The following is a 22,698-nucleotide window of genomic DNA, read 5'->3' as shown; positions in this document are numbered from 1 at the left end:
CGTTGAAAATGCTTCCGCAGGTGCCTAAAGACCGTCTGGCACAACTGGAAGTACAGCTGCGAGCTGTTGAATGTGAAATCTTCCCAAACTTATACAGGCTCTAACATTACTTTGCAGATGGTGAATCCCTCAGAGATTACGGATCACCGGTATTCTAAGCAACGAGAAACTTTTGAAGTGCGAATTAGTTTGGCGTGTAAAAGGATTAATCCTTTTTGACAAAAGTGCACGATGATAGCAAACTTCACTGCAGACCAGAGTTGATGCGTGATTGAATGGCAGAAATATACTCTTCCATAGGCGGTAGCTGATCTTCAGGAGCTTTTCCCCGAATGATCTTCGCTGCCCATCTGCGTTCTGCTTGTTCGCAAACGTCACGAATATTTCTGCCTGAGAAACCAGCCATTCGCTGAGCAAGCTTCTGCTGCTCCAGACCACTTAGATGTCTGGTCATTCTTGCAACGATCTGCTTGCGACTCTGCTCATCCGGGAGATCGAATTTGATGCTTACGTCAAAACGGCTGCGCAGTGCGCTGTCGATGTCACCCACTCGATTTGTCGCTCCTATCACAATCAGGCCGTCCTTAGTCTGAAAGCCATCGATCCTGCAGAGGCAAGACAGGTTACAACATTTCAATCAGCAAACACAGGTACGTTCTGAGGAGGACGGAGAGCATTCGTCTCGATGCTTCATGGATTTCACCATCTCTAGAAACAGCTAGTGCTTCGATTTCATCCAGGAACAGAAGTGCTCCTTTGTTCCGATCTAGATCAGCCAGCTTGCCCGTCAGGTCCATGATCTGTCTACTTCTCAGCAACAGAGCCTCAGAAAGATGACTATCACCGATGAGAGCCTCTTCTCTGCTTCCCCATACCACTTGGACACAACAGCTTCGAGCGGCAGGTAGATCATAGGGATGTCAGCTTTGTTTGCTATCATTCTCGCCCTGCTCCCTCCGACAATCAGTGAAGACCGAAAACTCTTTCAAGAGACGCACATGGTTGTCTTTCCGCAGCCTGGTGGACCTTCAAAGAGCACTGCCTTCGGGCGGTTGTTCTCCGACGAATCTGCACGGGTTCCCGAGATCACTCTGGCATACTTTTCAGGATGCAGCATGAGCAGCATGATGGTATCTTCGACTTCTTGTTTGATATCATCTATCCCCGATAAGTAGTCCCATGAGATGTTTGCACATCTCCCTTTCTGAGAGTGGAAGACTTGAGCTCCCATTTCCTCCATCTGTGATATGATCGATTCGACTGAATTTCCACTGTGGTTGGAAGTCAAATGGTCTTGTGCCTTGGGCCATGGGACCGCAGGCCCAAAGGGGGTCATCATGTCCTTCATAACCATCAACTCATTCTGCATCGGAGACAGGTTCCCCATGTGTATCATTCTTCCAACTGCAAAAGCTTCCTCTCGAGTAAATCCTCCTCCTTCCATCTCTATCTCAACCTCGGGAAGCTCAGCGTTCTTCCAAGGAATAACAACTCTGATAGTAGCTTTTCGATCGTGTGTACAAAGCAGCGAAACCTCAAAGCCTGACGAGGTTTTCTCGTCATCCCAGGCCCTCATTCCACCTTCAACAGATTGCTTTGCATCGCTCGTCCGTTTACTGGCAGACATTTCAAACACCGACGTCATCAGTATAAAGAACTGGTCACAACCCGGATTTATTTTGAAGCTCACCTTAGTTGAATTGGCCAAAGATTTACATTGCCAGGGTAGAACAGCGCCATCTAATACAGGACTGATTCTTGACAGTCTCTCCTGTATGGCTTTTTTGGTTTCATCTGCATTTAACATATGCCCTTTGCGATAACCTTCCATGTGTGCATTTTCAACAAAAAAAACACCCAATGAGAGAGCTCCAAGACCAGAAGCTACAAACATTCCCACGTTCGTTTTCTTTGCGGATACAGCCATCGAGAAATTCATTCCCGCGAACCACCTCCTACTTGCGTGCAACCTCGACACTCTACCTTCGCTGAAAAGAAGAGGTCTGGAACGAAGTTCTTCTGTCTTGCTTGCCATGTTGCTCGCCCATCCCGTCGCTCTCCTCCATAACTGTCGCCCACGATTGAGCGACTGAATCATGCGACCTGGCATCGAACGAGAATTTCCAGAAATTTCTCATCCCCGCTCATGCCCAACCCCGGCACGGACTCTGCGGAATGCTGACGGTATGGCCGACGGCCAGTACCGTACGGTAGTGTCGGACGGCAGTGCGGGCCCGGCAGTCATGCGCCGGCCCAAGGGCGCCGGCCTGCTGCGCCGGGCCGTGCCGCTGTGCACTGCAGCTCACAGCTTGGGCCACGGCAGTCAGGCCGTGGGCAGCCTCTTCTGCATGGGCAGGCCGTGGCGGCACAGGCACAAGAGCCGTCGAAGAGTTCTTTCATTTAATATTCCTCAAGCTGCCGACAGCGATCATTAAAAACACAAGGGTGCGAACATGGGTTGCTTTTAATCGGTCCATTCAATTCTCAAGCCGGCAAGCATGAAATTGCGCTACCAAGGAAAGGATCAGAAACGGAGCTGATGATTGTTAGCAAAGATTCAACCTGTAGTCTCTGCACAATTTCATTTTTGACGCTTCGTAGAGCTGCGCTGGTTCCGGTCATCTTGAGAATGATTACCTTTCACGGTGGTCAATGTTGTGAAAACTCGAAACGACTACAATACCGGCTGCATTCCACCTACACCACGCAAATCGAACAACTCTATCGAGCCTCCTGCGACCTTCAAGAATGGGCGCACCTTGTGGATCAAGACACGTCAGTCATTGGCTCAATCACTCTCGTACTTCGAACCGTATCCAGGACTTTTTCTACTGAATCAGGAGATAGTTCTGGGCCCCCGTCACCAAGATCCTGAATACAGTTGCAAATCAAAACCGACTGAAATGGTCTCAAGGTAGGAAAGCGGATATCAACCTGCACAACATCCACAATCTCTGGAATCTTCTCACGCAGACCGCGTTCTAAACCCATCTGAACTGAATTTCAACAGAATATGAAAGGTGGTTTTTGGCGAATACCTTCATTGTCATGGTAGATGAAGGACAAGTACCGCAGGCACCTTCAAGTTTCAAACGTACAATCTATGAATAAATCAACCGTCAGAGCTTCTGCATGCGACTAATTCGCAAGGCATAAATCCAATGAAGCAGAAATTCATTTACCCCGCCATCGATGTCCGCGATCTTCACGTTGCCCCCATCACTCATCAAGTAGGGTCGCATAGTGTCCAACACTTTCTCAACATTTTCCCATGTGAGAGGCAAAGGACCCTATGTGGAGCTAGACGTCAGGTACATGGACTTGGCACGCAACATTCGGTTACATCCAAGTCAGTAGGGCTTTCTTCAGTCTCTTTTGGAAGAAGTGGCTACAAAAATAGTTTCACATATCTTTCCCGCAAGATATTGCAAACATTCTCACATCTACAGATGGATCAAAAGGAGAAACAATCGAGTCTGTATCCTTCAATGCGAGGAGTGATCTCTTTGCGCTCCGCAGCACCAGCGGCCTCCACACCTGATCAAATCAACGACACAGTCAATGTACACACGAAGAAAACAACCCATTCCATCCTAACACAGTCAATCTTTGGAGGGGTAAAACAACCGCACAAGAATTCGGTAGTTTGCTAACAAATCTACTGGACTGCCCAGGCATATTCCATGACCCTTTATGAAAGCGCAAACAGAGGGCAAAAGGGTTCAAGATCAGGTCAGGTCTCCTCACCTTCGAGAAGCTTTGGGGAGAAGGCTGAGAGACTGTAAGATGAGAAAGATGCGGCTGGGTTAAAGCGAAGGCTTCCGCTCCCTTTCCTGCCATCATCGCTGCTATGATCACAAGCACTCGCCGCACCATGGTGATATCTCCTTGCATGACCCACCCCCACCCCCATAATTTAATCTCCTGCAGAGGGGAACCCACACCGATCTTTTCGGACCCCTAGTATTTACTCTACAGCTTTGGGATTTTTCTCGTCTTGCACCCGTGTTTGTGTGAGCCACCCATACTTTTAGCTACCCACCCGTACTTCATAAAACTGGAGGAGGGTTGGCTAGCTATTTCAGAAGTGCATGGAGTTGCCCGGGATTTGATTTTGTCCGACTCGGCGCCGCCCGGCCGGGGGGACCTGAGTTGGAACTCGAGCGAGTCACCCGCCACATGTCGAGGACGATTAGAGTATCAAGTAGTAGCTGTTTGCTGATCCACGGGTAATGGCTAGTCTTGAGGTTTCATGGCAGGAAAAAGAAGCACCTGCCGAACATGGTTGAGCTGCTCTCAACTGTGAAGATGTGGGGATCAAACCTCCTTGATGTTGTTGTTGTTCGAGAGCAACATGGTCAACCTATCGATTCCCAAGCCCCATCCAGCAGTTGGCGGCAACCCGTGCCTGCAAGAGCATGACATCAACTTCTTCTTTTGACATGCAGCCAACTCACTCAAGAGCGACGCAGAAATTTTCATCGAGCAACTTTTGCAGGTGTCAGGACTCAAGTCAGCAGTCGTTTGATCGTAACACAACCTGTGCTTCTGCATCTCCCGAGGCGTGTGAAAGCGCCTGCTGCTCAAATCGCTTCCTCTGCCATTTCACATCAGTGGTTGGAAACGAAGATGACAAACAGAGTACAAACAAAACATGGGAACCTGTTCGACTGGGTCATTCAACTCAGAGTAAGCGTTACAATACTCCATCTGTGTCTATGGTTAGACTAAGAGATCCTGGACTGAGTATATGGTACTCCATTTATGAACAGTTCGAATCGTTCAGTCAACCCTGCTAATACGTAAGCAAACTCATAGATCTTGTCTGTAACCACACAACCTGAGCAATTGCGATGGTTTCGTGCAAGAGGCGACATGATAATCGGATGGTCCATCACAAATGTTGGATTGATACATTTTGATTCCACGAAAGCTCCAACTGTGCAGTGACTTGAGCACGTTTGAAGCGTAAACATATTTGCACCAAGCTTATCCAGCAATCGTGCGTTTGTCGTTGGCGGTGGGCAAGTAACATCATGCTTTTTGCAAAGTTCCTAGGAAGTCTTACTGCAATGAGAGCATACAAATTTTGCATTGTCGCGTCACCATGAGTATTGTATTCATGTTGCTTGATTCCAAGTCCTAGGGACAAAGATGAACAAAATTGTAAAACTTCTGGATGAACCACTTACCTCACTGAACTTCACTCCAAGAGCCTCTTCCAATGCTGGAATCATTTGCACACGCCTGAAAGGTGGCGTGAAATCGATTGTCTGCATAAATGACTCAATCTCTCGTCGCATCATGCCTTGCTAGAAATCTGCTCACTTGGTTGTTGTATACAACGATGTAAGATCCAGTTAGTTTCTTCACCATGTTACTAAGCATGTCTTCGGTCTGCTGCATGCCTCACAGAGATAGAAAATATAGCAATAGACATTTACACCATGCATAAAAGATCCTCATAGTCAGCATATGCCATGTAAAATTCGCAAGTAGTGAATTCTGGATTATGTGTCTTGAAAATATTTCAGGAAAAGTAGAGTTCAGCACAAGTATCAGTGTTTAGTTACCATGTCAATGCCTTCGTTTCGAAACAAACGGCCTATTTCAAATACACGATCCAGTCCACCCTTCAAATCATGTCATGGGGAGAAAAGTACGAGTGCATGAGTTACCACAACAAGCTGTTTAAGATAAAGTTCTGGAGCAATTCGTAGATACCTACCACAAGTTGTGTTATCAGGCGAACATGTGACTTCAGTTTACATATCCATTCCAAGCTCATTGTGATGAGTAATGAAAGGTTTCGCATTGGCTCCTCCAGGCACCTGAGTTCACCTCAGAAAGACAACAAGGTACATAACTGACGAACTGTATTCAAGATGGGAGTTTCGACTTCAAGAAAGTTCCTTTGAATGAGATACTCTCGAACCTGTCATAGGCTTTCAGCGAAAAAATAGATTTCAATTGACCAAATTTCCTCCTGAATGATCGAACTTCTAAGAACAAAAGTCTCTCGAACCTGCAAGTAACGACTATTCATAAACAAAAAATTGCAAGGGGATCAATCTTGTGTACACGGGTAACGTCCTGAGTGAAGCAATCTGGAAAAATCTTACATTGGGGTTCATGATGAGGTCTAAGTATCTTTGTCTGTATCTGAAGCGTGATCAAATAAGCCACCCAAAAAATTGATTGACAGGACACACGGACCTTGTTTCTTGATCTTTCAAGGAATGCTTAGGAAGCATGCGGAGACAAGGGGATAAGAGGGTGAGCTGAAATGTAGAATATATTCAGCATCCACAATCTTCCAATCAAGATTTGCCTCTCTTGCTATAATCGAAAGTTCTCCGCTTTTAGAGCATCCCTAAGACAGCGTTGTAAATAAAGGATTGATTGCGATTCGCAAAAGCTGAAAAGATTATCTTTCCTACCGGATGACCAACCACTCCAATCAAGTCTCCACGTCTCAAAATCTCATTCTGATCGCGAAATTGTTCTTCGCTCTCGAAGTTTGCACTACTCGCCATGATCTGCCATGCACGCATCAACTCGCGGAGACTTCTCTCTTTAGCGCACCTGTAGCCTCTCTCCGTCCGAGCGGACATCATAAAAGATGAGTCGCCCCTGGCAACAAAGTTGAATATCAGCCCATCAAAGCATCGATAGCAAAAAAGCAACGAGCACACCTGTTGTCTTTTCTGTGTTATTCTACCAGCAACCTGCTATCACTCTCAGAAGGACACATCAGTCTAACAACATGAAGAATGACCCTTTCTTCAACAGAGCTAATCTGATCTCCTGGATTTATATTCCTTCAAGAAAACAAAATTTCAGCCGTTCTTCTTGCATGATTGTAGCTTTTCTTGCCCATCATATTTTTTTCGAAAGTTCGTCAGGGACATTGTGATGTCATATCTTGGTGGAAAACGATACCCTGCGCCTCCATTGAGTTCAAAACCGGCTCATAGAATGTGTACCCGAGTTCTTGAGCTTGTTAACCGAGACGATGCGATTTTCAAAGTACCGTGTAGGGTCAAGATCTTCGTCATCCTCTTTCTTCTCCTTCAGGTGTTTCAAAACATCGTAGACCAAGCTTGTACAACTAGACCTGTGACTTCGGAATTTGAATCTTGTTTTGTGACATTTTCTTCAGTTCTTTTTCATGAGCCTTCAATCTTCTTTTGATTTCATTCTTACTGAGTGGCTTGCCATCTTCATCTTTCTCCAGCTTAAGTCTTTCAAGCAGCTGCGCGGTGGAGTTTTCCGCGTCAAGGTTATCTGCTTTACCTTGTACTTAGCAAAGCACACACATCACGCAATAGTGTATAACATGTCTTTCATCAAGTACCTTGGATTGTAATATCATCGCCCTGTCCTTGATTCGAGATGCTTGGCAGACCACCCGCGTCCGACTGGCAGTCTTGACCGGATCCTCCACGAATTCTCGAAAAGCGGGAAAGCTGGCAGAGAGAGCGAGACTTCTTCTTCTCATTTTGAAAATGGGAGTACGTTGATGATATGGAAGCCATTTTCGCTGTCTGTCCAAGAATCTCTGCCCGGCATGACCAATCAGCGGCTACGATCGCTGCCAAAAGCAGGCGCCAAGCCTTCATTGCGGCTCTCGTTGGCCCCCATCATAACGGTCAGTGTAACTGCCGCAGCTCAGCCCGGTCGGGCCGGGCCCCGCCGGGCCGGGCAGTGACTGGCGGCGGCGCCGCGCGCAGCTTCTATCGAACTAGCACTAGGTGGTACTACGGTGGCCCGGAGTGACGGGCCGACCACCGCCGTATGCCCTGTGCGGTCGGACAGTGTCAGGACGGTCCGAAGCCTCCTCTCAGTGCTCTCAGTCCTGATTACGGTCCACTGGCCGGGCCCCGGCCCCGGCCCGCCCCTGTGACGAAGGCTTGAAGACTCGGCGGGGCTTTCCTAGCCGTCTTGCGAGGCTAAGGTCCTCTCATGTCTGGGTGCTTGGGTTTTACATCCTATCATACAGTCTATCTCTCATGTGCTCCTCAATTCTGGTACGGTCAAGTTTGTGTATATTAAACTCGGTCTTGAGCAACTTGAAACTTGCCAGTGTGCTCCGTCACCCAGGCTGACGTACCGTACTGATTTTTGACTTACCTATGAGTAAAAGCACTTTGGAAGGAGATTCGAGCACGGTCGGCCACTGAGTATGATAGCAGCGGCGTAATAGACTGAGACTCGGCGGGATTCACTGGACCGGGACACCCGGACACTCTCGAAGTTAAGTTAAAACACTGTTCGCTAAAATTTTACTTATCAAAGGTTCTAGTGGGCAACTGGCTGAGCGGTACCCCTAGTCTTCCCACAATCGTACCCCTACTTCTCTATCACCACCCCAGGCCCTTTTTGGTCAACCCCCACCTTCTGTAACTGTAGGCTGCATGGCCGACACTGCCAGAAGTGCGCGGCCTGCAGAATGTTTCATGGCCGCAAAACTGCCCTGAAAAGCATCGCTAGTCAACATAGACATACCACCATCTGTTGATTCTTGCTTGTGATAGCTGCACTTCCCTTGGTAAGCAGCTCAGCCATGAGTTTCCTGCTGGGGTCCAAACCTCATGAGAGAAGTCTTGGTGAAAGGAACACGCCTAGCCGGCAGACCAGCAGACCATTGAGTGCACAGGCTGGAGCAGAATCAGAGAATCGAAATTCAGGTGCAGGGGCTTTCTTTCAAAGCATAATATCAGCTCCTGACAGCCCCTGGTCTGGATTGCTAAAATGGCAAGAAGACGCGATCAACACAGCTCAGAACATTTTTCCGCGTGCAAACCCTGTGAATCTATTCGGCACTTCGATTGAAAAACAAGACAAACTTCAACATGACCTGCGTCCAAAGAGCGAGACTCTCAAGTGGACCTCTGCGAGCTCAGAAAACAAAGCGCCGTTTGACAGAGCCAAATTTCAAACAAATCCTGTGATTGTGACACCACGAAGTCGAATCCCTTCTAAGGCGTCAAGGAGTAAACAAGACAAGTCTGATTCAAAGTTCGACGCGAAAAAGAACTCTATTGGACATACATTTTCCAGGGATCAGCACGTCGCAGGGTCAGGAGTATCGCGAAAGAATTCCGAAGAAAGTAAAGCCAGTACAGTTCAGGTGAGTCAGGTCAAATACACAGAAAAGAATCCACTGCAAAATCCCACAGTTCATCACGTTTTGAGAGAAACAATTTTGTTTACCAAGGAACTGCTAAATGTAACTCGAATAATCGAACATGAATTTCTACGGAATCGTTCCAAGGAACCTGTTGAGAATGACAGAGAAGACTATGAAACCCTATGCAATGAAGTAGAAACGTTATGTAACGAAGTAGAGAGCCTAAGGAAATCTTTATCAAAAGAGAAAGAACGAAGGGAAGAAGCCGAAGATTTATTGAGAAAAGTTAAGCAGACGCTATCGAAAAATATTGAAGCTGATCAAATACGAGAGGAGGAAAGAAGCAAGCATTTGAAAAGAATACAAGCGGAACTTGATCTTGAAAGAAAGAAAAGTCGGGACTTGATGGAAAAGCTCGAAAATCAGCAAAGTGAAGCGTATTCAAGAGACCAAATCCTTTCCTTACAGAACGACAATGAACGGCTTCACAACGCATTAGCTGAGGTCGCTGAATCTAAGAATCAGATTGAAAAGAACCTCCAGATGATGAAGCTTGCAATGGTTGAAGAAGAGAAAATACGATCAATGGAAGACGAAAGGAGGGATCAGGAATTAGAGAGAATCCGCGCTGACCTAGAAGAGGAAAGGCATATTCGTCAGCGGTTCGAAAGTGAGAATTCTGAAGCAAACGAAGAAAGATATCACAGCCTCAAGTCAGAAATGATTGCTCTGAGAGACGAATTGGAAGTCAAAAAACTACAAATTGCAAAGCTAAAGAAGGGCCTTGAGGAAGAAGAAGCAAAGTCGGAGGAATATTTGCATTCTTTGAAAAATGCAAAAGCAGACGCCGAGGCTGCAACAGAAAATATGAAGAGCACGATTCGTGAAAATGTTGTTACTTCGATGGAAATTGATAGCCTTCGTCATAATCTATCTCAAGAGAAAGAAAGAACTTCGGAGCTTGAAGAGAAGATCAAAGTATTGAATGAAGAGCTTCGTCAACAAAGAAGGAAGCAAAGCGAGATAGTAGACGAACTTGAAAAAGAAAGCAGAAAACGGCAAGAGACTGAAATTGCTCTTGAAGAGTTGAAGTCATCTCTGTCTCAGCATAATGAATCTGATATGACTCGTGTGAAACAAGCAGAAAGAAGAGAGAAGGAATTCGAACGTCTGAGACAAGATTTTGACGTTGAACGAAAGAAGCGACAAAATGCAGAAGAATCTGTCATGGACCTGAAGAACTCTCTTGCAGATAAAATACAAAAGCTCGATGATGCCCTCTTGAAGGTGAGAGAAAAGGATGATCTTTTACTGGAATTCGAAACCTCGATAAGGGAGCACGAACAGAGAGAAAAGGAATACACAAGGACTTTGGAGAGGTTAAAGATATCTTCAAAAGAGTCCAGCTCGGTTCAAAGTGAAAACGCTAATTCTCCTACAAGCAAAGTCAATGAGCAAATTCGCATCTTAAGGTATTCCAAATTGTGTTGTGAGGAATTACCCGCTGATTTGCATTACAGCTTACAGGATGCGTTGCAAGAAAAGGATAATCGGATATACGAATTGGAGAACAAGATAAAACTACAAAATCAGAGAGTTTCAAGTTCTGCCAGGTGCTTTGCAGATCCAAACTCGTGATTCCTGTACTGACCACAAAGATAGGGCTAGTACAGCGGAAGATGGGGGAGGATTTGAAGGGTTGAAGGTGCAATTCGAAGAAGAAAGGAATCAATGGTTGAGAGAGCGCGAGAACCTCCACCAACAGTTGCAAAAGGTCTTGCAGACTTGCATGGAGGAGGAGATTGCAGCTGAGGAGGCTCGGAAACGAGAGGCAGCTGCTCTTGCTGCTCTGAAGCAGGCCAACGAGTTCATGACGTGTTCAAGTCCCGATGGAGAGAATTACAGCGACTCACGATGTTATCCCAGATCCAACTCGGCTTTTCAGACGCCCAAAGACCACACTGTTGTGAGAGAGAAATATTTCAAGGACACCCCCCCATCTATTGGCATTGGAGATCACAAGTATTTTGAAATTCAAGGCAGCGAAGTTGATTGGCAGCTGACACCAGAAACACATGTTCGGAGAATAAACAAACAGAATCAAGGTCAGAATACTGGAGCCTATACGCATAAGCTCGTTTCCGAAATCGTGGGAAAATTCGAAGGCGCCGATGGAAAGAGCGGAAAAGGGTCTGAAAGCAAGGTCATGAAGTCGCAAAAAGCTGGCAAAGATCCGAACAAATAATCTGTTAACAATCAGTAAAGACATGTTAATTCTTGATGGCTGAGTCTTTGAGCATATTACTCTTGCAGGTTCTGAGATATTTTGTAGGCATCGTACGATGTGAAGATTAGAAGAAAACATAAGGCAAGACCTCCGATTTTCATGCATATCGCCTTGAATGTATCCAGGACCTCAAAACAATTCGCTGAATTGACGATTCCAAGGAGCAAAGAAATCACAAAAATAGACTGGTACTGTGTACTGGCTTGAGCATTCGTAGAGAGAACTTTGGCGAAGACAAACTCCAAGATGTTTGAAGAATGAAGCTTGCACACTTCGCCCCTGAGCGCTGGGTAGTCCAACAAGAGAGTTTGCAGAAACACTGTCCATCCTCCTATCCCATTCAACACTTGCATTAGGAATTGAGAGGTGCTGACCCGCACCCATTCCTTGGGATTACTGCTATTACTCACCGAGTGACCAAAAGATTCAACGAATTCAAACAATTTCATGAAAATGAAGAGTACAATGAAGAGAAGGATACGACTCCGATGTGGCAAACTCTCAATTGTTCCTCCTTTCCATCGATCTGTTTTGGCGATCCAAAACATTTCATCGTTGTTTTTGATAGCAGTCTGTTTCCACCAGGATCCGTCCTCTCTGTTGGACGTGTAGGTGTAGAAGAAATATTGAGCTTTGATGGCAGTAGGGGGCATTAAGCGCTTGCGCGTATTGTTGGCGACAAGCAACAAGTCAGACCATGGAGTGCCAACAAGTGAAACGGAATCAGAGTCACCAGCTAAGATCTTTTGTACCTGTGATCATGACTCAACAACAGTCAACGGCTGACTACAAGAGTGAAGTACTGACCAACTTCTGGAGGAATGGAGGGACGTCGAGCTTCTGCCCCATGAGTGCCGGATGCTCCAAGGAAGCTTCTCATAAAGTCAGCTTGATCAAGATGCACAGAGATTGGACGGATCTTAACAGACACTAGGTGGACTACAGACACCGGGTGGACAACAGACACTAGACGGATCTTTACAGTCACTGACCTGTTGTGTGTATCCAAATCTCCCAATCTAGACGGTGATGATAAGGAGAATTGAACCATGGCATCTTGCGTGGATTTCCTGGGAGATTCTTGAATTCCAACGGCTTCCATGAGACTCCTTCGAAATCTTTTGAAGCATAACTTGAACATGCATTGCAAGTCTGTTTGCAGAGACTTCGCACTTGATTGTTGTTGCAATGAAATGTCAAATCCGAACAACTATTCCATCAATACATCCTAGATCAGCATTGAGGCTTTGCAACGGAGAAATTTACCTGAGCGATCTACCTGAAGGATCATTTGCAATGACCCCAGGGTGATCTACACAACCTTTGCTTTTGTTCTTGACGATTGATTTGGGAATCTTGTCATGAGTGTAGGATAACACAAGGTTGACCCTGTGCTGATTGATGAATCCGAAGACACCCTGCGCATTCACAAAGAAGTAGTCATCATAGAAATGGAGCCAGGGAGAAGGGCTGAAAAGCTCTTTGAGCGGGGCTGCTGACTTATAACCAATAAAAAGTACAAGGGAGACATGCAGTACGAGCCTGCAATATGCTCGCAAGCCAGAGAGGAAACCAACGAACCCCCTGGAAGCGGAAGGACGCTCCTTGTCCTCGCCAGGATCTTCGTGTGGAGGAGACTGGAAGAACAAGGACAAGAAATGATCATCTAGGAGAGCCAGACACGGCACAGCACCAATGAAGTTGATCCAGGCGTAGTTCCCTGTGCTCACAATCCCCACTTGGAATAGCAGCTCAGCGACTGCTGTGAACAATCTGACAGCCCTGATCGGAACAAGGATACCAAAGGGAAGAATCAGTTGCTCGAAGAAGGTCAGAGACACTTCAATCTTGTGCACGTCAAGAGGAAGTTGATGAGCGAACCATGCGAGAGGGTTCGGCATCGGCTGTGTGAAGTAATGAGTGGTGGTACAGGTCAGCTCCTTCCAGCAGGCGGAGGAGCGAGAGCCGATCTTCGACATGCCAGCGCCAATCATGAGCCGAAATGCGCACCACCGAAAGAGCCAGAGCACGAGCCGGGGAGGAGGATACCCCCTTGGGAAGGGTGAAAGGGAGAAGACGGGGCACAGGAAGATTGAGAGGAAGCCTACCTCTAGTGTCAGCCATTCCCACCCGTAGTTCATCACCCATCCTCCCAGGTTGACGATCGACAAGTAAAGCAGCCACAAGCTGAGAGGAAGGAGGAAGGAGTTCAACACTGAGAAGACCAGCAGCAGGGAGAGCAGAACTCCCGACCAACAGGCTGCTTCCAACATCCAGTCATGGAACGGCAGCTGCGGACCGTAAGGGCTCTCCACTAAGAACCAGAATAGGGGGCTTGGCCGAGGCCGGTTGGAGTAGGTCAGCGGCTGTAGACCATTCGAACCAAAGAGAGCTCTCGCTTGAAGGGCACTCGTCAGGAAAGCTGCGAGGTAGCACACACCCATCGACTTCAATAAGAGGGATCTCGTGAGCCAGTAGCTTGCCTTGCGACAACTGGCGCCCTGCGGTTGGCAGGTCAACCAAGACGTCCATGAAGACTCGATCGAATGTTACGATCGTGCGAGCTGTGGTGGACTCACTTTGGGGGTTTGCCGTGAATCATTGTACAGAAGGAGGAATGGGAGCGAGATGACGTAGAGCAAAGCACAGCTTATGGGAACCTGCAAATCCGTGAATCCATTTCGACTCCTTGACAATCGCGAGACACACCAAACGAAACTTGTCGTCTACACTCAATCGTTGCCATGAAGCGAAGGAATCAGGGAAGGGAGCATTCCGCAGCGAACTGTTCGGACAAGAAAGCTTGTCAAAAATCGCCCTCATATCTCCAACTCATTACTCTGCCGTCAAGGATAATAGCTCTGGTATTTCTTTGTGAACAAATCGAATGCCAGCTGCACGCACGTCATGAAAGTGAGCGGAATAGAGATCCTTCACCTTTGTAGGCGTCAGCCATCCAGTGATCTATGAGTTTCGAAACCATGATACCCGCGAAGGACTGCTGTCACATCTGTGCCGTCAAGACTCTCCACATGATAATTCCACCAATCCCTCCCTCGCTCCCTCCCTCCCTCGCACCCTCGCTCGCTCCCTCGCTCGCTCCCTCCCTCCCTCCCTCGCTCGCTCGCTCGCTCCCTTCTTCCCTCCGTCCCTCCTCTCTCCCTCCCTCCCTCGCTCGCTCGCTCCCTCGCTCCCTCGCTCCCTCGCTCCCTCGCTCCCTCGCTGCCTCGCTGCCTCGCTCCCTCGCTCCCTCGCTCCCTCCCTCGCTCCCTCGCTCCCTCGCTCCCTCGCTCCCTCGCTCCCTCGCTCCCTCGCTCCCTCGCTCCCTCGCTCCCTCGCTCCCTCGCTCCCTCGCTCCCTCGCTACCTCGCTCGCTCCCTCCCTTGCTCCCTTCTTCCCTCCGTCCCTCCTCTCTGGCTCCCTCCCTCCCGCCTTTCTCTCCCCCTCTCCCATTCTTTCCCTTGACATTCCCAAGGAACTCCCCGACATTCCACGTACTCTTGCTGTCTTTTGGCTGTCCCTTATTTGTCGGCCTGGCATCCTGTGCTGCCCCATGGCTATGGGATGCGTCCGGCCATGCAGGATCGTGTGACCAGCCTGACGGCAGCATATGCTGCAGAGGAAGGAGAAGGTGGAAGGGGCAGACTTGGCGAGCCATGACGTGCATGGAAGCATGCTGCGAAGTCTCGTGATCGTGTGTTGCTTCTCCTGCTTCGTCTCAGAGGAAAGAGTTGGTAGGGTGTTGGTGCTAAGGGGAGGGCTGGGAGATGGTGTGGGAAATGGCTCTCCGATGGAGTTCAGGTATGTGCAAGCTCCTAAGATCAAGAAGCGCCCCATGGAAGCAGACAGCTCAAGCGGCTTGTCCGAGTTGCTCAAGGACGTTCGGCCAGAAGAGATTCCAGACATTGACGACAACATGGTCGACCATCTCCTGCAACGGCATGGCGTGTCTTCCAAGACTGAGCGCCGCAAGGAGAAGAGGTGCTCTGCTGAAACAACTTGTGAGCCATGACGCGGCGTCGCAGGAAAAGAATGATGCAAAATGCTACTTCCTACGAGAGAGCACGCTGGGACCCAAGGAAGCGGACAGGAGAACACTGGGTAGAAAGTCAGGGCATGAGTTGGCAAGAAATACACAAACATGTTGAAGATGAGAGGAATCAGGTTTGAGATGCAAAGTGTAGAGATCGTCCTACACATGAATTCCTCGGCAGGCATCTGTTCAGGAGCGACCGCAACCCACGAGTAGTCATGACATGGAGAAAGAGATCCGGCAGAGTAGAATGAATGGGAAGAATTTATCATCGCACGTGACGTTGAAGAACAGGTGCTGGAAGAGGAATAAAGAATGCTGCAGTGAAGAAAGCATTGAAAGAGGTGATTGCGGGGAGTTTGCTGTAGCGATGTCACATCTCATTCCGGTGAACAGATCGAAGAAGCTTCTGATTTTGACGAAGGCATACCTTTGATGGATTTGTCTAAAACATTGATGTTTGCGTCTTTAGAGGAACACCAGAAGCTGATGGAAACAATGTACGGTGCCCAGTACTATAACGTGATTTTTCTAAACTCCATACTCCATCCTTGCTGATATCTTGTACTTCAGGAGACAGATACGGAATCGAGCCATCCATTCAAGAACGAAGTGTTCGATGACGGTTCGAGCCAAATTCAGCAGCTGAATTGGGACACTGTCAAACGGGAGGTCTGTCCATCCTCACAGATCAAAGATTCACATGATGTCTGCTTGCAAATTCCAGGCGTGTGACGAACAAGAGTCATGTTCAAAGTCCATGTTTGAGTGTGAATACTGTTCCAAGAGGTTCTCCTCAGGTAAGAGATGGATCGCATCTCTCCTGCTGGTTACATACTTGTGAGTAGAGGACGTTGCGGTCAAGCACGAAAAAGATTGTCGTAAGTCTGGTTCGTACCATTCGAGGTTTTCTGATAAGCTACAACCTGGAAGGCACTAAGAGCTCCAAAATTGCTGGTGGAAGCAAAGGTACAAGAAAGCACCAGCACATGGTGACTGACTTGAGTGCAAGCAGACAATGTAGCTCCGCTGATTGAATCAAACGAGACTGCTGGGTTACTGGGACTTCTTGCAGAATCAACTGCCTCAAGACAAAGGAGCTGGACATCACAATCGGGAGCCGGATGATGACGATGAGGTTCTTGGTTGTTAGACTCATCTCAAAACCCTTACCGTACAGAGATCATGCAGCTCGAAAATCTTTTCAGAAAGAGAGGCAAAAGCGACAAGGACAATACATCTCCGTCTCAGGTATTGTCTCAACGTTTTGTAGTCTCTTCTCAATGCTTGGTAGATCTTTATTCCGGACTCTTTGAACAAACAGGTCGAGAAAGCAATTTGAGAATCCCTGTTATGACCCTTCGTAGATGATCGATCTCGTCAACGGATTTCCTAAAGGAATCATGGCAGCAACTCTTAGGACCCACTGGAAGGTCTATGAATGATTGCTGATTACTTTTATCTTGATGCAGAGAATTCCGACCAGGAAAAATATGACCAAGACTGCCCATGGAAAGAGCTTGGATTCGATCGATTTGGAGCTTTCTTGAGAAAATTGAATGGAACTGTACGTTGCAAGGCCTTCTTGAAACCAGCATTGAAGCTTTGTCCAGAGTCTGTTGTTGCATCGCAAGGACGTGAATGATGATTTCCTTGTGCGACTCTTGCATGCTGATCACGCTCTTGCCAACAAGCTTGTGGCAGGTGTTGCCGATTACAGAGAATTTTAGGGATTCTTTGGAAGTATTGATACAACAAAATCTTTGTTCCTTAAAAAAACACTTAACCTGATCATTACAGGTCGCCGACACGAAAATCAGCAAGAAAAGTATTCAACCTCGGAAATCAGTGTAGAAGTTCTAATCAAATCTATAAGGCTCGACAGAATTTAAAGCAGAAGATTACTATCTTGGTGAACAAGACCGTTTGGAGATAGAAAATGAATTTCAAGACGCTTATGAGAAATTCTCATTTCCGTTCGAAGCAAAGAAAAGAATGGAAGAAGTGAGGTTTTTTTTCAAATTCGATATTATGATCATGCATCTACAAGAATTGAATTCCTATATTGAATTCGTTTGGCAGGAAATCAAAGATCTACGCAAGAGAGCAAAGAGAGGAGATGCAGAGGCGTGTTACACTTTGGGGACATATTACGCGGTGTGAGCTCCTCCTTGATATCGTGATGAGGTGATAGTCAGATGACAGCTCGGAGAAGTCATGCCAAAAGATGAAAGGATGGCAAGAAAATATTTTCAGGTGGTTCATGAAATGCGGAACAATCGGTGACCAGTTGAAAACAGGACGCTGTGGATCTCGATTGCAATCACGGAAGGGCATTGAATGATCTGGCACAAAGTATTCTTCAAACATCGCGAGACGAAGCTGATCTAAAATTAGCGGTATAAGCGTGCTTGTTGCTTCAAATCTGTCTAACTTCATAACAGTTACACTATCTTCGAAGAAGTGTAGACACTGGATGTATTTTTGCAATGCACAATTTGGCTTGTATGTTTTACAATGGAACCGCTTGTGTTCAGGAATTCGCTTCCTCCTCCTTCTTTCTGAGACAAATGATCTTTGCTACAGGATTTTGCAAAGGCGCTTGAACTTCTTCTCGCTGCAGCAGAAGCAGGCATTCGAGATTCAACGGTACTTTGGAGCTCGTCGACTCAGAGGAGTGATGGGCGTGACGCAGTTTGAAGTGGGTCGCTTCTACAAGGAAGGCATCGGAGTTGATGCAAACATGGACCTGGTGCATGGTAGACATTCTTCTATCGCATGCGTGAATCAAACGCAGGCTGTCAAGTACTTCAAGGCCGCCATGGATCCCTCCACGGACGACCACATTAACTCTCTGTCAGCTTACGAGCTCGCAAAGATCTACATTCAGGTCCGCTCGGTTTCGAGGGTTTAAATTTGCATGATGGGCTTTATAGGACAAGTACGAGCCAAGCGTTGAATCGAGGAAGGAAGGGCTTACGTTCCTAGAGGTTGCATGCAAGCAGAGGCACCCTGAAGCATGGTATCAAAGTGATGAAAACCAGCTTCATTTTCTGAATGCTCGCAGCTACATGTTAGCAAACCTGTACTTGGAAGGACATCTCGTGCCAAGGTCAAAGAAGCAGGGTATATCATACTTGAAGATTGCAGCTCAGGGGGGGCACAAGGCAGCTTCGAATGCACTTCGTAAGGTTAAAGGATGATGTTTGCTGTGGGACATGTCATGATCTTTCTTTATCTGGCTCCGTCTCTGGCTGTGAACAAGCTCCTACTGTCTATCTCTTTCCTTATCACCTCATTTCGCCATGCTTGAACCTTCATCTCTACCTCTAGTCGATCTCAATTCTATCCGACATCGTTTGGGGTACCTCAAGCTTTTTCTCTGATTTCTACAAGTACCCCTCACTTTGACTGTCTTCACCACCCTTTCCCTATCTTCTCGTGGATGCGGCCATTCGTTATGACATAGAGAATGAAAGAAAAAGTCATCACAAACCACATCTAAAATATAATAAAAGTTGAAAATAAGTAATCTATTTGATATATCAATGTATTTTAAAACTTCAGTACAAGAATATTTTTAAAAAATAAGATCTGTTGTCTGGTCGATGGTCTTCAAAATGTTGCACCCACTCGATCCGCCCCTGCAAGATTTTTTTGCCGAATAGAAACATTTCCCCAGTATTTTGAAATTTTACACAGCTCTTTCAAAGAGAGCAATCATTTCAAATATTTTCCAGGCATGGCGCGGTTGTTCGTGCTTCTCGTTCTAGTAGCAGCGCAGCATGCGGCCGCCATGCAGTTGAGCTCAGCCCTCAAGCCCTCAAGCCCATTGAGCTCTTCAATGCACCCTATGCCGTCCTTGATGATGGAGAGCCATGGTAGGAAGCTCCGTGTGAACGCGCAATTTGATGCGATGAGAACAATGGCACGAGCAGGGGCTGCCGCAATCTTCTTGGACGGCTTGCGAGCCATGATGAATCCTGCTTTGCGCATGAATTTTCTTAGCAGTGCGTACACACTCTTAGCTTGTACTGTTGTGTCGATTTCAATGTATGGTCGCGGGCATGAATGGATTATGGGGAAATGGAAGGCTGCAATCCCTGGGTCATGGCAGACATTCGCGCAACCTCTCGCTGCGATTACGTCACAACGAGCTTCATCTCTCTCCATGGATGCTATCCATGGATTTGGACGTCGTGTATGTCCAGCCATGTCTTTCGGAGCAAGCAATATGATCACTCCCTTGGCAGCTGAGATTTTCCTTTTTTCTGCTTTTGTGTCTCGGCTCCTTGAGCCCACTACCTTGGTACCTTCAAAGCTAGCACATGCAGTGACACAAGAAAGTCTTCAGAACAATGCTATTGCTGCAGCGTGCGGAGAGTCATCGCAAAGTTACTCCTTCTCTCGTAAGCATGTCGGAACAAAGAAACCGTCACGCTGACACGTTTGTAACAGGACATCGTCGCATACCAAAGCGCAAATAGATTGCTGGTTGCTGTTGAATCGATTTTCACTCATCTTTTCTGGTGAAGATGAATGTTTATGTATTTTCAATGCAATTCATACATGAGACAATATTCCGATGTGTAGGAATAATGCTTCTATGCCGTCCGTACGCGCACTGTAGTTTGTTAGTGTTTTTGTGAATTCATTAAATCAGATCAAAAGAAGTTGATTGACGTTCCGAATTTTCTCCTGATCGTTAGGATGGAAGAATTCATGACCTTGGATTCGGAGGCGGCTGAGGAAATGTTGAAAAGCAGAGCTCAGTGCGATGTCGTGTGAATCTGCTTCGCATGTTCCACTGAAGCAGCTGGCGAGGGCTGGAAGAAGCTCAAGCACGACCTCGTGACAATCATCGTCCATTTGCTGCAGCCAAAACAAAACCTCGAGGAGCTCTCGGCAAGGTGTCTGCCTGCCTTGAGGTCCAGAAGGTTCGACGGATTGGGAGAGCACTGGCAGTCGAGTCATCTGCTGACTGGTCTTCATCAATTTCTCCCTAATGGTCGCGAACGTCTCGTCGAGGTATGCCGAACCTAAGACCAGCTCTCTGCCGAACAATTCCATGAATTTTCTGACGCACAAGAAGGAAGCATAAACGAGACATTCTTTCATCAATACCGGAATGTCTTCGACATGCCCGGTCTCCAAACATTCTGGAGATGTTTGGACTAACAGTTTTAGTAACATGTGGAGAGTCCTGAGCACGCTCAGTCTTGCACTTTTCACAGTCCCATCCATTGCTGTTGCCAAGATACAACGATTTAACATTTGAGCAATCATGGAAACGAATAACCTCCGCCCCAACTGGTTTGCAGTCAACAAAAAGTTTGGAACCTCAAAGGATGTCTCCTTGTCCTTAGCTTCGCGATCAACCACAACAAATTCAAGGATATGATTAAAGAACAAACTTTGAATGAAATCATCCGGACACCAGTGCTCAAAACTATGACTTTGATTGAAAAACAATACTGTCTGTGTCTGTACCAGTTCAATCCCCGATTCAAGAGAATCACGCAAAAGAGTCATCATAATTTTCTCCAATCTTTTGTTCTGAAAACAATTATTCATCTTCAACAATCCCTGTAAAAAGAATGGAATGCATCTTGCTTGAGCATTTGCAATCTTGCTCATCTGAATTTCGGTGAAACCATCATTGGACTTCGACTGATCAAAATTGGAAAAAAGCATTTCGTGCAGGTCAAGCAGTAGAGTGCTTCCATTTGATTTGTGGATTGTACTGCAAGCATGCAATCGTTCCGCTGATATCGGCAGCACTCTTGACAAGATTTCGAAGGCAAATATCATGAAATCTACCTTGTCACTTCCTTCAATCATGAACAATTCCTTCCTCAACACCTGAATCCATTCATTGAAAATATCATGATATTTCTGAGAATTATGGCCGGCAATATTCTCGAGGAAATGCTTGATCACTGATAACCTATCCATGAATCCCTCGTTTTCGAACAGAGCTTCCGTTCGGCCATTTGGGATGGATAGAATGTTGCGAAAACAATCCTGCATGAAAGGAACCACCCGCAAATTTGAGATGATGTAGGTCAACTCTTGTTGAAGGTCTTTGATAAAGAAAGTGTTGCTGGTAGGTTTGAACATATACGTTCTTCTGTCACACATGAAAATGAACCACATCTGCAACAAATCTTGAAAGGTGATGTCAATCCACAAGTCAAGAGGGTATTTGAGCCCTTGGATGAAGAATTTCCAAGTCAATGCAACACTCCTGCGGATTTCAAATGAATTGCTTTGTGTGAAATAGAATTTGCAGTCATTCCACTCAAGATGCCCGTGTCTCAATAGGAGAACTGATAGCTCACCATACAACCTGCATACCTTGATCCTTCGAATATCATTTTCGCTGAAGTTCTTCATTTTGTTTAAGCAAGTAGATAAAATCTTGGAACACGGATGGAGCTTTTTAACTATCCCTCTACTCATTTGCAGGGAAGTATCCGCATCACACGCAATGACATCCCAAAAATCGTCGTGATCCATCGATTCATCTTCTTCATTTTGATTTGTTTTGACAGCGTCAAAGACAACATGATTCATATGATTCACATTTGTGATGACTGACTGAAATAGATCTGTGATTGCTTCGTCCACGTCCTTACTGTTCTCGCGATCATCGCCAAAATTCGCAAGAACTTTCTGTGTTTCAACGCCATATACCGATGAGAGTTCATTGAGAAACTCACTCAACTTCTCATTGAGTCTACCACCCACGATCGAATTCTTTGTCAAAAACTTGAAGGAAAGATCTGTAATCTCCGTGAACACCTTTAGAATGGCTGTCATCAGCGAACGTGATTTATGCTTCAGAGTCAATTCAAAGGTGTTAGCTGCACTGGCATCTTTCGCTGGTATGTGCGGTCTTGAAAGAACAATGCTGGGATGTGGAATCGGCGCTGACATTTCACTCTTGCAATTGACTTCCATCAACCCAAATTTCAACAATCTTGACAAGAAGTTGAGAAGCAAAGTAGCAGAATGACCTTTTTGCAATCTCATCTTTGTCAGATGACTCATTGAACTTACAAGTGTGCTTCTGATATCGAAGTTTCTTTCTATCGCTTTGGTGTCCTGATCCCAATACATATTCACTTGCGCGGGAATATATACCATTGCAGTCAATTTTGACGATATGCTTGAAAAGTTTACAGAACCTTGTTCTGGAGCAAGCAAAGCAATAGTGCATAGCAGAAGGACACTGCTTCTGAA

The 22,698-nt window shown here is 46.5% G+C and overlaps 9 protein-coding genes across 9 annotated transcripts; 3 read left to right on the top strand and 6 right to left on the bottom strand.

The window, feature by feature from the left end:
• Window positions 1-244: 244 nt before the first annotated feature.
• Window positions 245-1,336, bottom strand: GUITHDRAFT_68893 (hypothetical protein; the record flags this gene model as incomplete). Its single annotated transcript, XM_005835346.1, has 4 exons — window positions 245-605; window positions 655-800; window positions 845-947; window positions 999-1,336. The coding sequence occupies 4 exons, from the start codon at window positions 1,334-1,336 to the stop codon at window positions 245-247; spliced, it is 948 nt and encodes a 315-aa protein (XP_005835403.1).
• Window positions 1,337-1,493: 157 nt separating this feature from the next.
• On the top strand, window positions 1,494-2,106 carry GUITHDRAFT_151889 (hypothetical protein). The gene has a single exon (XM_005835345.1). It carries the CDS (start codon window positions 1,830-1,832, stop codon window positions 2,091-2,093), a length of 264 nt encoding a protein of 87 aa, XP_005835402.1. The 5' UTR covers window positions 1,494-1,829; the 3' UTR covers window positions 2,094-2,106.
• Window positions 2,107-2,464: 358 nt separating this feature from the next.
• Window positions 2,465-7,622, bottom strand: GUITHDRAFT_136917 (lysyl-tRNA synthetase; the record flags this gene model as incomplete). The annotated part of the gene is made up of 25 exons (XM_005835349.1): window positions 2,465-2,509; window positions 2,563-2,637; window positions 2,684-2,758; window positions 2,812-2,871; window positions 2,935-2,991; window positions 3,039-3,101; window positions 3,183-3,290; window positions 3,344-3,388; window positions 3,442-3,537; window positions 4,324-4,408; window positions 4,458-4,489; window positions 4,541-4,597; window positions 5,193-5,273; window positions 5,329-5,400; window positions 5,447-5,518; window positions 5,574-5,633; window positions 5,679-5,724; window positions 5,770-5,831; window positions 6,123-6,162; window positions 6,217-6,281; window positions 6,441-6,539; window positions 6,586-6,633; window positions 6,696-6,728; window positions 7,118-7,296; window positions 7,358-7,622. The coding sequence occupies 25 exons, from the start codon at window positions 7,620-7,622 to the stop codon at window positions 2,465-2,467; spliced, it is 1,920 nt and encodes a 639-aa protein (XP_005835406.1).
• Window positions 7,623-11,434: 3,812 nt separating this feature from the next.
• GUITHDRAFT_136915 (hypothetical protein) lies at window positions 11,435-14,243 on the bottom strand (the record flags this gene model as incomplete). Its single annotated transcript, XM_005835344.1, has 6 exons — window positions 11,435-12,172; window positions 12,228-12,292; window positions 12,413-12,552; window positions 12,687-13,921; window positions 14,000-14,080; window positions 14,130-14,243. 6 exons carry the CDS (start codon window positions 14,241-14,243, stop codon window positions 11,435-11,437), a joined length of 2,373 nt encoding a protein of 790 aa, XP_005835401.1.
• Window positions 14,244-16,313: 2,070 nt separating this feature from the next.
• On the bottom strand, window positions 16,314-16,475 carry GUITHDRAFT_151887 (hypothetical protein; the record flags this gene model as incomplete). Its single annotated transcript, XM_005835343.1, has 1 exon — window positions 16,314-16,475. A coding segment is annotated over one exon (162 nt), but the record flags the coding sequence as incomplete, so codon positions are not given.
• A 1,531-nt stretch (window positions 16,476-18,006) lies between these two features.
• On the top strand, window positions 18,007-18,806 carry GUITHDRAFT_151886 (hypothetical protein). Its single transcript, XM_005835342.1, has one exon. The coding sequence runs from the start codon at window positions 18,134-18,136 to the stop codon at window positions 18,365-18,367; it is 234 nt and encodes a 77-aa protein (XP_005835399.1). The 5' UTR covers window positions 18,007-18,133; the 3' UTR covers window positions 18,368-18,806.
• A 389-nt stretch (window positions 18,807-19,195) lies between these two features.
• On the top strand, window positions 19,196-19,897 carry GUITHDRAFT_136913 (hypothetical protein; the record flags this gene model as incomplete). The annotated part of the gene is made up of 1 exon (XM_005835341.1): window positions 19,196-19,897. One exon carries the CDS (start codon window positions 19,196-19,198, stop codon window positions 19,895-19,897), a length of 702 nt encoding a protein of 233 aa, XP_005835398.1.
• A 215-nt stretch (window positions 19,898-20,112) lies between these two features.
• GUITHDRAFT_106021 (hypothetical protein) lies at window positions 20,113-20,697 on the bottom strand (the record flags this gene model as incomplete). The annotated part of the gene is made up of 1 exon (XM_005835340.1): window positions 20,113-20,697. The coding sequence occupies one exon, from the start codon at window positions 20,695-20,697 to the stop codon at window positions 20,113-20,115; it is 585 nt and encodes a 194-aa protein (XP_005835397.1).
• Window positions 20,698-21,157: 460 nt separating this feature from the next.
• GUITHDRAFT_136912 (hypothetical protein) lies at window positions 21,158-21,849 on the bottom strand (the record flags this gene model as incomplete). The annotated part of the gene is made up of 3 exons (XM_005835339.1): window positions 21,158-21,196; window positions 21,274-21,609; window positions 21,811-21,849. 3 exons carry the CDS (start codon window positions 21,847-21,849, stop codon window positions 21,158-21,160), a joined length of 414 nt encoding a protein of 137 aa, XP_005835396.1.
• Between the last annotated feature and the right edge of the window lie 849 nt (window positions 21,850-22,698).

This window comes from Guillardia theta, assembly GCF_000315625.1.
Source record: "Guillardia theta CCMP2712 unplaced genomic scaffold GUITHscaffold_22, whole genome shotgun sequence".
NCBI classification, from domain to species: domain Eukaryota; class Cryptophyceae; order Pyrenomonadales; family Geminigeraceae; genus Guillardia; species Guillardia theta.
This window is presented reverse-complemented; position numbering and strand designations above follow the sequence as displayed.

Excerpts from the sequence above, each read along its gene's own strand:
- GUITHDRAFT_151889 (XM_005835345.1), top strand. The coding sequence starts at position 1,830 with ATGTGTGCATTTTCAACAAAAAAAACACCCAATGAGAGAGCTCCAAGA.
- GUITHDRAFT_151886 (XM_005835342.1), top strand. The coding sequence starts at position 18,134 with ATGGGCGTGACGCAGTTTGAAGTGGGTCGCTTCTACAAGGAAGGCATC.